This window comes from Momordica charantia, assembly GCF_013281855.1.
Source record: "Momordica charantia cultivar OHB3-1 chromosome 8 unlocalized genomic scaffold, Mcharantia_2.0 BLBB01000008.1, whole genome shotgun sequence".
Lineage (NCBI taxonomy): Eukaryota > Viridiplantae > Streptophyta > Magnoliopsida > Cucurbitales > Cucurbitaceae > Momordica > Momordica charantia.
In genome coordinates this window covers 6,786,750-6,800,703 of record NW_028275166.1, presented here as the reverse complement: position 1 = coordinate 6,800,703, position 13,954 = coordinate 6,786,750, and the positions used below count along the sequence as shown (strand labels likewise).

The 13,954-nt window shown below is 32.6% G+C and overlaps 2 protein-coding genes across 2 annotated transcripts; one reads left to right on the top strand and one right to left on the bottom strand.

The window, feature by feature from the left end:
• The first annotated feature begins 1,717 nt into the window (after positions 1-1,717).
• On the top strand, positions 1,718-5,238 carry LOC111020330 (cytochrome P450 705A5). The gene is made up of 3 exons (XM_022296976.2): positions 1,718-2,886; positions 3,980-4,325; positions 4,437-5,238. Exons 1-3 carry the CDS (start codon positions 2,315-2,317, stop codon positions 5,067-5,069), a joined length of 1,551 nt encoding a protein of 516 aa, XP_022152668.1. The 5' UTR covers positions 1,718-2,314; the 3' UTR covers positions 5,070-5,238.
• Positions 5,239-7,486: 2,248 nt separating this feature from the next.
• On the bottom strand, positions 7,487-10,275 carry LOC111020375 (ras-related protein RABA4d). The gene is made up of 2 exons (XM_022297027.2): positions 9,697-10,275; positions 7,487-8,224 (listed from the first exon to the last, which is right to left on the bottom strand). Exons 1-2 carry the CDS (start codon positions 9,921-9,923, stop codon positions 7,783-7,785), a joined length of 669 nt encoding a protein of 222 aa, XP_022152719.1. The 5' UTR covers positions 9,924-10,275; the 3' UTR covers positions 7,487-7,782.
• Between the last annotated feature and the right edge of the window lie 3,679 nt (positions 10,276-13,954).

The following is a 13,954-nucleotide window of genomic DNA, read 5'->3' as shown; positions in this document are numbered from 1 at the left end:
ATGCTTATGTTTCTCAAAAACTAAAAAGGAAAACAAAAAACATGAAATGAGAACGCGTTACCAAACTAGTTGTTTACTTTCAACTTTTGTTCATTTTACTCCCTGTACTTTTAGAATGTCCATTTGTATTTTTAAAAAGTGATAACGTTGGTCCTTATTTATTAAATGGAAACCTTTCTATATAAATTTATGGCCATATTTTAAGAAATTTAGTGACAGAATAAATGTCATGTTTAAATTTTGATCAAAATAAAAGAGATAAAAATGAAAATGAAGAGTTTAAAATGATCATTAGTTTAAATGTTAGTATGAAGACTAAAATGAGTAAAAGTTGAAAATGCAAGGACTTAAAATAAACTAGAACTAAAACAAAATAAGAATCAAAACCAAAATCTAATTATTAAACCCATGAATTTTGAATGTATAATATAACACCAAATTTACTATTCTATATAGCTCTCTTTCTTACAAAGTACTTGGCACTGAGAATATTGGCCAAAACGATAATTGGTGGTTCATTGGTCCAAAGAGACTAAGGTTAATTAAAAGAGAATGAATTCAAATGGGGTATCAAAGTTTGGGGAGGTGGATATTGGAATATTGGGAGAAACAGGGATGAAAGTAATTAAAGTAGCCTTCACTTTGCCAATGGCAAATCCTCCTTTTTTGTGTTCCTGCTCTTAGTGCAAAAGGCCTCTCTTTTTTCTTTTTCAATGTTCGCTAGAGTTGAAAATTAAACTATCAATTTTGGGATGATATTGAAGTAAGTCTCGAACGTCCACTTGAACTATACTCAGATTAACATATTGTGTATTGTTAGTGTTTCCATATTTTTGATTAAATTTCATAGTTAGGAGTTAATTAAGCAGTAGAAGAGTAGAGGCAAGTAGGGAAGAACTTGTAAGTGGATTAGTGGCATCGTTCAGAGAGAATTTGAAAGGCAGTGGGTTAACAGTTTTTACTTTAACCTTTTCGATTAATACCTGTAAGCAATTTTCCTTCCGTTGTTGATCTCTTCCATTTTTCTTACATGTCATCAAAGCAATATTTGTTAAATGAAAGATGGAAGCAATATGAAGTGATGATTTTGTTATTGGAGGCCACACAGAGAAGCTTTTCTATTAAGGCAAGATTTGTGTATCTGACTTGATATTCTAAACTTATTTAGTTATTTATTATTAAAATTATTATTTATTGATTTCTTTTAACTACCCATAGATAAAGAATTTAATGTATTTTAAGAAGGATTGAGATACTGGTAAAACGTACAGTAACAATTTATAAGGAAAATATTCGCGGTAACAAATTTAAAGTAAAAATAAGATATACCAAAAAATTTATACACATCCCACCTGGGAAAGCATATTGCAAATTAAAATTTATTGTTGCATCAACTTGTTCAAAACCTTTTTTCTTTTTTTGACATTAACTTGTTCAAAACATAAAGTCAAACATAACCAAAACTTAATTAAATTTGTTTAGTATAAATAAACATAGAGAGAGTTAAAAGATCGTGGAAACATGTAATAAAATATTTGAAAATCCTAATCTTTAAAGCCAACAATTTTGAATATATAAAACACAAACTAATACTATATATAGTTCCCTTATTATAAATTCGTTTATTATTATATATAGTTCCCTTATTATAAATTCGTTTAGTATTTTGGACATCTAGAATATTGGTCAAGTCAATCTCGGAGGCAATGGAATTCTCATTATTTGATGGGGTCGAATTTCCATTCGGAACACGTCACCAAACAGTTCGATAAATCCAACTTACAAATACTATGGATAAGTTCGATCACAATGAGTGATGAACTACCGAACTATGGAATAGGTTACTAAATAAATTAATATTATTAAAAAAGGAACGGTACAATTGTATTCCGCCCTCAATGCTTAAATTTTGGGGTGAAAGTAAGTTTGAACCTACAATGCCAACGGTTACTTGACTCTCATAGAAACATATTGATAGTAATAAAAATAAATAAATAAAATTTTAACTTATTTAAAAACAGTATGTTAATTTAAATATTTTTTTTTATGATTTTTTAAAAATACCATCTACCATCTTTCCCAGACTATGAAGCAAACATTAAAAAATAAAACAAAATGGACTAATTCTTGTTAGAATTATCATTAGTTTTCAACAGCTAAAGTATACAATTAAGAATAGATTAATTAATTTTAAAATTTAGACGTGATACACGAATATATAAAAAAAATTAATAATTCTAAAATTTTAGTGCCAGAAGATGAAGATGAAGAAGAAGAACCTGCGTTTTACGAGAGAGAGGTGAAAGAAGCGAAAATGGCGGATTCAATCTCTTATGTCCTCTACACAATTTTCTTCTTCCTCTTCACCGTTATTCTCCTTCAATTTCTGTTCCGCAAATCTTCGAAGAATCTCGCCCAAGGCTGCCGGCCGCCGAGTCCGCCGGCTCTCCCGCTGATCGGCCACCTCCACTACTTCTCGCCGTCCGCCATCAAATCGTTCCACAACCTCGCGGCCAGGTACGGCGATCTCCTGTTCCTCCGGCTCGGCGCCGTCCGATGTGTCGTCGTCTCGTCGGCGTCGCACGCCGCCGAGATCTACAAGAATCAGGACGTGGCGTTCTCGTGGCGCCCTAATTTCGCGTTCGGCGACGAGCTGCTGTACGCGAAGGCCGGATTCTTCGCGGCGGAGTACGGCGATTACTGGAGATTCATGAAGAAACTGACCATGACGGAGCTCTTGTCGCAGCGGCAAGTGGAGCGGTCACGCGCCGTCCGGAGAGAAGAGATGGTGAAATTCTTAAGGAAATTGGCGGAGAGCGGCCACAAAAATGAGGCTGTGGATTTGGGGGCAGAGCTCGTCAAGCTCACAAATAATAGCACTTGTAGGTAAGAATCTATCTATATACATATATTTTTCTCTTAACTCGAAATCGTTAGCTTTTTGACTTGTTACGGGGCACTCGTGCCCACCCAAGGTTCAGCCCGGATGGATATGATCAATATTTAAGTCAAAAAAATTGATGACATCTATTTTCGTATTTCTCTATTGATCTAAGTAAAAAAGCTCAAATATATATATATAAAAAGTGAAATTTTCTACTTTTTTTCTCATAGTTAAAAAAGAAAATTACCTCATATGGAGTCACCTAATAGTCTCTACGGAAAGTTTTAAGTTGAATGTTATTAAGAGTATAATTAGTTAAGACATATTAACTCCTTTAACATGTAGAAAAATCGTAAGTTATGATATCTACCTTTATTTATGAGCTGGAATATTCATTAAAAAAAATTAAAATGGAGAAAGAAAAATTTTTAATTATGAAGGTTTAATTTTATTTTTTTCCAATAAACTTTCACAATGTTTTTATTTTGGTATTTTTGTTTTCTTTTTGTCTTGAACTAATATTTAATTTTTTTTTTGGTAATTTAATCTTATTTTGAAATATTTTATTTTTGCCTTCAACTTTATTAAAATAAAATAATTAGGTCATCTATTTGATTTCCAAACTCACCAGAGCCAAGTATAAATTGCTCAATAGTTAATATTATATTTACCTTTAAATTCAAATTCTCACAATATTCTTAAAAAAAGGGATAACAATAGATTAATATTAAGGTACGAAAAATATAAGTCTACAAGATAAGTGTGTATATATATATATATAAGATAGTATTAAATTGTACTACAAAAATTTAATACAAATGATTTTAAGTATCAAAATAGAATATTTAAAAGCTGGGTCTAACCGTTTAAAAGAGTTTAAACAAATTATAAAACATGATCGAGGAGGAAGATAGATACATAACACCAACCAAATTAATATGAAATTTGGCATTGGAATAAAATATCACTGGAAACTGTTAATAAAGAAATTAAAACACTTTTCTATTGCTTCACTCTAATAATCAACATGTGACAGGAAATGTTCATGCTAGTATATGTACATCTCGACTAATTTCACTAATTTTGTATCATCAGGATGGTGATGAGTACAAGGTGTTCAGGCGACGATGACGATGAAGCAGAGAAGATACGAGTATTGGTAAAAGAGACATTTCAGATGGCTACCCAAGTAGCATTTGGAGACGTATTTGGATGGCCGTTGGAGAGATTAGCCTTTTGGTTATTTGGAAGGCAAGCACAAGACGTGACATTAAGGTACGACGAAATTTTGGAGAAGATTCTAAAACAACATGAAGAGAGAGCAAAGGAAGAAGGATTGGATGGGGAAGATAGAGATTTGATGGACATTTTGTTGAAGGTTTACCAAGATCACAATGCTGAGTTCAAGATTACAAGAACCAATATCAAAGCTTTCTTGCTCGTAACTGTTCTTAATTATCTTCCCTTTCTCACAATTTTTTCCTTTTTCCCTTAAAAATAAAAAGTTTTTTTTTTTTCAATGGTAATAAGAGTAGAGCTCTTTGTACTGCAGGATCTATTCCTGGGTGGCACTGGAACTTCAACGGAGGTTTCACAGTGGGCAATGGCAGAGCTTCTCAACCATCCTAAAGTTTTCACCAAACTCAGAGACGAGATCGATTCCATTATCGGAACCGACAGGCTCGTCGGAGAAGACGACCTCCCGAATCTCCCCTACCTACAAGCCGTCGTCAAAGAGGCTCTCCGGCTGTACCCCGCCGTGCCTCTCTCGATGCGCTCCTGCCGTGAAGATTGCACAATCGACGGCTACGTTGTCCCCAAGAACACCATGGTTGCAGTCAACCTGTTCGACATAATGCGCGACCCAAAAGCTTGGGAAAATCCGAACGAATTCGACCCAGAACGATTCAACGGCGACATGAAGTACGAGATAAAGGGGCAGCAGAGTTTCAAGTTCGTACCGTTTGGTGGGGGGAGGAGGGCCTGCCCTGGCTCCAACTTGGCCTTCTCTTTCATTAGCAATGTCATTGCCGCCATGGTTCAGTGCTTCGATTGGAAGATTGGGAGAAATGGAGATGAAAATAAAGTGAATATGGAGATTGGATCGGCCTTTACTTTGCCAATGGCGAATCCTCTTCTCTGTGTTCCTGTTGTTCGCTTCAACTTTTTTGCCTCTGCAAATTGATGAGATCTTGTTTATGGGTTTTCTTAAAATTAGGTTTAAGTTGGGTTGGAATGTGCACCAACTTGTTATTAGTTAAAAAAATTGTACGGAATGTCCCCCAACTTTGGGTAGGTTTCAATAATTTCCTACTATAATTAATAAATATATCTAAATTGAAATGTAAATATAATATATAGAAAAATAATAAACAAATATTGATTTTCAACCTATAAGATGAAAACAAGATGCTTTAACCCGTTGGATTTGTCCCTATTGGCAAAAACAAAAACAAATTATTAAAAAGTGTATTCCTAAAAAAGAAACAACGTACATTTGTACACATAGGAGATTAATTTCGAGACAAGTAGGTATCATGAGATTTAAACTCCTCTCTAAAACATTTTAATTTACCTTTGCTCATTTGGACTAATTAACCCACCGATGTTGGTTAGACTTAATTTTTTAAAATAACAAAATATTATCTAACAAAGACCTAAATGATGGTGGAGATTGTGAACTAATTATTTGGACTCTCTAGATAATGATCTCATTCTTAATAAGAAAAATATTATAAACTTCGAATAAATTGAAAACTAAAGTTAAATATTCAATTTCAAATTTAAAATAACTTCAACAATTTCCAAAAATAAACACATAAAATTTTTAAATTAAAAACAATATCCTTTAAAGGTTAATAAAAAAAAGAAATGACAAGGAGAAAAGAAAATTTTAAAATTAAAAATTAAAAAAGAAAGAAAAAAAGAAGTCCACCCACCTACAAAATAGATAAGAGTAAACTAAGATTAAAGGTGAAAACTGCATCAACCAGATGCTTGACCTATAAGATTTATTAAAATTTTGATTTAAATCCTCTATTTTGATCACTATATTTTTGGCTCTAGTTAATCTACTTTTAAAATGTCTATTTCGATATTTATATTTTCGACTTTTGTTCATTTTCCTTGTACTTCCAAAATTTTAACACAAATTCCATGTACAATAGAAACCTTTTAATACAAAATTATGGCTACATTTCAAAAATAGTAGTGAGTGAAGTATCATGCTAAAATTACAATAAGATAAAAATGAAAATAAAATTATCAAAATTGTCACATTTTAAAAGCACAATACCAAAATGGACATTTCAAAATTATAAAGATTAAAATGAACAAGGATCAAAATAGACGTTTTAAAAGTAAAGAGAACCAAAATGAACTAAAAGTCAAAAAGTATATGACCTTAAATTTAAAATTCCCCACCAAAAAAAAAAAGTTCATAAATCTATCTTAAATGATGAAAAAAAAACAAGCATCAATTAATTGTCCCAAACTTAGGATATAACATGGAAGAGTGACATACTAATTAGAGAAGGTCGAAGAAATCATCACATGTTATAGGAAATCAAGAAAAAACCATACATTTGAAGTTGGACACAAATAATAATAATAAGAACAACGCTGGCATGTGCAAGAATTTCAAAAGTAATCAAACTGTAACGTAGTCAAAATGCTGGTCATAGTAGGACGACAAGGGAATAATAAAAGCAAAATTATGTTGCTTTTCCTTCTGTTTAGAATCCAGCACGACACACAATAGCCAACTCTTTAATTTGAAATTACACACTACTATTATAATTTATAATTTATAATTTATAATTTATAACAATAACAAATGCCCAAGAGTTGATCCACGTACTGCGGGGATTTCAATCTTCTCAAATTTTCCGCAGAGGGAGGAAGAAAAGGGACGAGAGAGCGCCAGATCGAAACCCTAATTTCAATTTCATTGTTTTTTCGTTTTCTTGTATCGAAAAGAATAATCGCCTCTTTCCTTCTCTTGTTATAGCGCGCGCACACTGTCTATTTTCCTCTTTTGCCCCTGACACTTCCCATTTATCCAAATGTCAAAAATACCCTCCCACGCCCGTGAAACCCATTTTAAATCGAGAATTATATCGACTTTTCAATCATCATTTTCCCAACGTGTCCTCCCAAGGAGTATGTCCGTTCGGATTTTCTTTTTTTGGGGATTAAATTTCGTGAAAATACCCCTGAACTAAACCTCAATCATACGCCTAAAGTTTAGGATAGATTTCAATTATATCTTTATTATTTAAAAAGTTTTATTTTAACCTTCAACCATTGAATTTGTTTCAAAACAACTATCCCCGCTTAATAAAGTTCTATATACAAACCCATGTAATGTTATTTCTTCCCACAATTAATATTGATAATCATTTATTTGGACATTGTATTAATTTTCAAGTCCACAAATGAATGAATGTAAATAATATAAATAAATGTTAAATAATATAACCTATCGACTTAAGTTTTGAGTTTAACCGTATTCTGTTGCATGAGTCAAAATTCTTAAGTTTTTTTTTAATAAAAGTAAATAAACAAATAGCATATTTTTCAAAACTCATTTACCACCATAGGTATTCGAATCCTGAAATTCGGTCATTTCCTGAACTGGAGAAAACCCATATCCACATGTTAAAGGTTTTACAGACACATGAAGATACGAACGACAATATATGAAGCTTTTGCTCACTAAAATGTGTGTTGTAATGGTGACAATGCCTCTTAACATTAAACAAAAAGCATATAACAGAGAACTATTTACCTTTTTCTTCGTCTTGTGGTCTTTTTTTGGGGGAGAGGGGTTGTGTAGGCTGTAAAAGGCAGCAATTCATGTGAAAATTATGTTAAAACCAAACTAGAATTATTCACTATCAACTTCTGCAACACCCAGAGCTTGCTGCCGACCGCTCTTGTCCCGGTACAACAATCTTTGTTCCTTTAAGAAGTGACGAGTTTCCTCCGGAATCGGCGTCCTCGTTTGCAACCAGAGCCTTCCTGCTAATCACTTGATAGATTTCCGTCAGGATGGTATTGAACGCTGTCTCTACATTTGTGGCCTCGAGCGCTGATGTTTCCATGAAAAACAGATTCTCCATTTGAGCAAACTCTCTCGCATCGTCTGTGGGAACGACGCGGAGAGAACCCAGGTCGGACTTGTTCCCTATGAGCATGATGACAATGTTTTTGTCTGCATGACCACGGAGTTCCTCTAACCACCTAGCTATATGATCGAAGGACTGACGCTTTGTCATGTCGTAGATCAGCATTGCCCCTACGGCACCTCGGTAGTATGCACTCGTCACTGCACGATACCTGAAAATCATCACTAATAAGTGAATAAAGAAGTAAAATCTACAGATATTTAAGGAGCTACTGCATTAATTTTGGAGAATTTTGCATAATCCACGTAGAAACCAGAGACTAAAATTTGGCCACATTGTCCACTCCAAAATAACTACATAACAACATTATAAATCACTCTCATTTGAATGTAATATGCATATGCTCAGAATATCAGATGTCAAAATAATATTACGGCTATATTGCTCTTAGCATCTATCCATGTTCACAGACTCCTTACAAACTTCGGGGAAGTTATTTCTTTTCACATTTAGAGTCATTAGCTTAACATCAACCATCGACCTTGAGTTGTGTTTACCAGTCTCACAATACAAGCGCATAATTACTAGACCTTCTCCAAAAGTTGCATACTTCTAATTCTCAATTGCACAACATATTGGTAGGTTCTAATATCTGTTTTGTAAAGCACCCTACATAAGTCAAACATCAACGCTATGAAGCCCGAGCGATTTAACATGGCGATAAAGACATTTGTGCTTAACCAAGTGACTAAGATCCTTAAGGTCACATGCCTACAAGTTTATTTTGTAATGAAAATAAAGGTGAATCTGAATCGGGTGTGGATTGTGTTACGTTTCAGGTGCATAGTGTTCACAATTCAGTAACATCTATATGATATACCTGAATCTACATACAACTCATTAGCCGTAGCCCAACATCTAGCGGGGGCAGGGGAGGGGGAAAGATAGAAAAATAAACTGAAGCAGCAAGAGATAAGACATGTAAGTTACAAACAGATTGTTTCCATAGTGAAAAAAGCATAATCTATTATACTTTAGTACATAAGAAAGGGTAGGACAAATTGTCATATCAAAAGACAAAAAATTATAGTGCAGTTTCTGTATTAGAAGGAAATACTCCACAAGTTGAAGGGAAAAAATAGATACCATCAATATGAACATCCTGAAACCAAAAATATGAAGAACTTCACCTAACATAAAGGAAACTAAAATTCAGTGCATTGATCATCTGAAAGAAAAGTTTCAGCTTTCAGTGCTAAATTAACACAACGTCGAGAAACCACCCTGAGGTTAGCCTAGTTGTCATCGAGGCAAATGCAAAGGAAAAAGTAAAGAGACTCAGAGGGAATAGGTTCAAACACCTGGCTACCAACCAAGCCAACCTAGTATATTAAAATCCTATCCTACAAGTTTCTTAAAAACAAAAATATTGTAGAATCAAGCATCGCACAAGCTGAACACTAGCTGATATCAGAAACGAATTAACACATTGTCGAAATGAATCCATTATCATCAACGAAGGCTAACTAAAATTTTGAAATGACAAGTTCCAGACATAGCAAATCCAATGTTAACCCATGTGAAACGAGCAAGAAGCCTATTTATTGAAGTCTTTATATTCAGAAACCCAATTTAGTATCATTGAAAAAGCAAAGAATCCCCAAGAAACATGGTGGTTTGTACCTCTCCTGCCCAGCAGTATCCCATATCTGTGCCTTGATAGTTTTCTGGTCGATGACAAGCGTCTTGGTCTGAAACTCAACCCCAATGGTCGCCTTCGAATCCAAACTGAACTCGTTCCTGGAAAAACGGGCAAGGAGTTGCGATTTCCCCACCGCAGAATCTCCGATCAACACGACCTTGAATACATAATCAATCTTCTGATTGAAATTGGAGTTCAAATTAGACATCTCTCAAACGAAATAATCAAATCCGTTCTGATCGCGACACAGAACCCTCAAAACGAAAATTGGAAACTGGGGAAACGAAAAAGAATGGAAAAATCAAACACCAAGCGATCGATCGAGAGGAGGAACAATCGATCGCTTGATGCTTTTACAGGTGAAATTTGTCTTTACAACTTTGCGATTGATAAGTACATGATCAAATGAATGGGGCAACGATTTAGTTGGGGAAAAAGAAAATCGGGGGGAAATGGAAGAAAGGGTTTAGCGAAGAATTGAAAGAGAATGGGAAGACGCGAAGGCTTTTCTTGATAAAGAGAGGGCTTTTCAACGGTTCTTCGTTTTATTGTTCGTTTGGAAAGGTCTAATTTGACACAACTCCTTGCGTATAACAAAATTGTTAATAACAAGCTTACTGTTGTATATATTAAACACGTTTGTTAAAGATTCACGTTTCGTATTTATTGTTTCTAGCTATTGAGAAATTTAGGCTCATTTCGCTAATTTCTAATATATTAAAAAATTTAAACATTTGATAATTGTATATATTTTTTATTTTTTTCATTTCTTTTTAGAAACCTTCCAAAATTCCAAGTCCATATTTATGTCTTATTCTCATTTTTAATAAAAAAATACAATCGCATGACCTCTAGACCAATAGATTCAAAAATGATAAAATAATATTTTTATATATGTTTTGGAATAAATTAAAAAAAGAACAAAGAAAATTTTGTTTTTACTGTTTCTAAAATTTATGTGAGAATGTTTCTTAAAAAGTTTGAGAAACAAAAAATATAAATAATAGTTGATAAATGCTTAAATTTGAAGGTTGCCAATTCGATCTAAAATTTATTATTTTCCTAATTCTGTTTCCGATTTGTTTTCGAATATAAATAAAAAGATTAGTTTATTATTCTTGATATTAAAAAATAATAATAACATACACAAACATAATAAAATAATACCAAACATTTTTTTTTCCTAAAAAAAACTCAATCAAGTTTTACAAATGATCCATCATGTTAATGCCATTTGCTAGAACGAATAGTTGAAAAATGATGGTGAATAGGAATTTAGATTTTGTTTTTTACGTAAAATATTGAATACAGAATTCAACAATAAAGACTCTTAAATATTTGACCCAATAGGCCTCCATATATAGCCCAGTGGACAGATTCTTTTACCAAAATAATTCAGCATGTATGACCATTTAATATAAACAATTAAAAAAAAAAGAGATAAGTACACAATTATTATAGTAGATCTCGATCGAGCCATACTCAAAATACTCATTTCAATTATTAGTTGTAATGGACGTATGCTTACGATTTATTTTATATATATCAAAATACTTGCGATTTATTTAACTACCTTAACTGGTTAAGTTATGTTTAGTTTGACAAATATATCAGTGATATACTTCATTTTAGAAATATCATAGAGTAGGCATAATTGAACAGGTTTCTTACATATCTCTCATTATTTGAGACTCATTTGTTTCATTGGATATCTATTGAATCGACAAATCAGTTTGATTGTCCTTTTGTTTACATTTATAATATTAGGTGTATAACATATATATATATAACTTATGTACATAATTACTAAGTATATTAGCCACACTAAATATATGAACGATATACTTCATATTATGTATATTTCTAATCAATGGTACGTGGATTCAAGATTTTAGTTTAAGTAAACATTGCAAGTTTCTAATTGATATACCAAATATCTCAGCGATATAACTAATACATCGAATACTGAGTATATTACTGTTGATGCGTGGATTTTGACCCTCCGGTTCTTCTTCTCGCAAACACCTAACTCGATGATAAGGGAACCGATACCTGCAAAATCAAACCGATCTAAACCGGTGTGACCTCAGTCACACGGGCTCTGATGCCTAAGTTAGCGAGGGAGGGTTGAGAAAATAGTGAGCTAGAGATATGTCACTTGCCCCCATAGGGTTAGGATGCACTGCTATTCTGTGAGGGTGGTTCCACAAAGCCCTAATTTGGAGTTGTAAGGCCCAACGATTGTTAATCAACAGAAGAGGGTAGATGTTGGGCTCGGTCCGAACATGGGTGTTTACTCTCTTGTTGCTAGATCCAAGCGGAGGAAGTCTTGTTGCACCTTGGCCCAAAGGCCAAGGTGAGAGGCCGGCGCCTCAGCGCCGAGGTGGGATTGGCGCCGGGTCGTCTTTTGGCATGGACCGACCCTCGATTCTTGTTTCGTTTTCGATCGTTTCTGTTCTCTATAACAATTACTAATATAATTGATATACTTAATATGAAATGCGACATATTTCATATTAGATATATCAACGCGAAGTTTTTTTATCATTAGCAGAAAATCGCCTATTTTAAGGATATATATTTTCTATTTTTTTCATTTGGGGTGGATATATATATATAATTGGGCAGAGACACATGCACGCGCCCCTTCCGAAAAACTGTTTTATTCTCTTAATATTAAATTATTAATTGTAAATGCCCGCCGTCTAATTTCCCCACCTACCCACCGACCATCACCATTTAATTATTCTCAATACAGAATCGTTATTTTTGTTTTTAAAAATATACATTATTGGAGATACGGTTTTGAAAATAGTTTTATGTTTTTACTAATAAAATTTATTTTAATAAAAAAATTATATTTTTTCAATTAAATTATCAATTTGTCTTCAATTTTGTGCTTAGTTTCAATTATTTATTTTAATAAAAAATATATTTTTTCAATTAAATTACTAATTTGTCTACAATTTTGTGCTTAGTTTCAATTTGAAAATCTCCCGTTCTAAAAATTTCAATTGAACTAATTTAATTTTAATTTTAAAATTTTTAATTTTGACCTTAAGATTCGGTCAATCTCATAAAGCATTTCTATCATAGAGTTTTACTCAATTGAATATATTACTCATTAATCAATTTATGCTACGATGAACTGATATTTTTTATTTGGTTGAATCTGATATTTTTTGTTTGATGGAATGTGTTAACTTATTGTATTATGATTTATAATTATAGATACATGTAAAAACAATAAAGACTTGATGTCTATGGTTTCTAATGGTGAAAATAGCATAGTGACAATTAATGAGGTTAAATATGAACTTAACTTAATGATGATTGACACATGTATTTGGTCAAGAAGTCATTAGTTCAAATTCTTCCCTCTCGTTTGTTTTACCAAAAAAATGAAGCTAAATAAAATCTTATGACTCACTCCAAAATTTATTCTAACAGTAGAGAGAGACAGAGAATATATATATATATATATATATATATATAAACAGTCAAATTTTTAATAGCGGTAATTAGGAAGGAAATGTGAGAAGGAAAGTATTATTCAATGACAAATGTATCTCCGCTCTAACTTCGACTTTTTGTCCTCTTTCCACATTCAACCCTCGATCTTTTATTATATTTATCTACCTTCTTTCTAGTTAATACATGAATTAAATGAATCAAATTAATTATTCAATACAATTATTTTTCTCTAATTTTAACATTCTAATGTATATTTTTATATATAGAGTTTTTCAATAAAAAAAAATTTCCTCATATAAAAAAGTTTTTAATAAAAAAATCGAATAATCCAAATCTCGATCATATGATGTCAAGGGACACCCTCCTAACTTCATCCTACCCTTTCTGTCATCCCTATTCAATATTAGGGTCAATGACTTGTTGTACATATTAAGATCAATTTACAGATCTCGTCCGATCTCGATTATTTTACATATGGTTCATAGTGACATTTATGTTTGTCCGATTCTCGATTATTTTACATACGGTTCATAGTGACATTCATGCTTGTGCTACTCCTTGACGTGATAGAATTCATTCTAGTTCCCCACCATTAATAGAGTATACTAATTGAGACTTATTCCATAAATGAATTTTTATATCGTGTCTCGTTTTTTAGGCACACAGTGTTGTTTTTCTATTTTAGATCTATTTGGACTCTGATATCCATCTTACTCCCTTGCAATATACTTAACATTTGCATTTTAGAAAAATTGATTAACAATT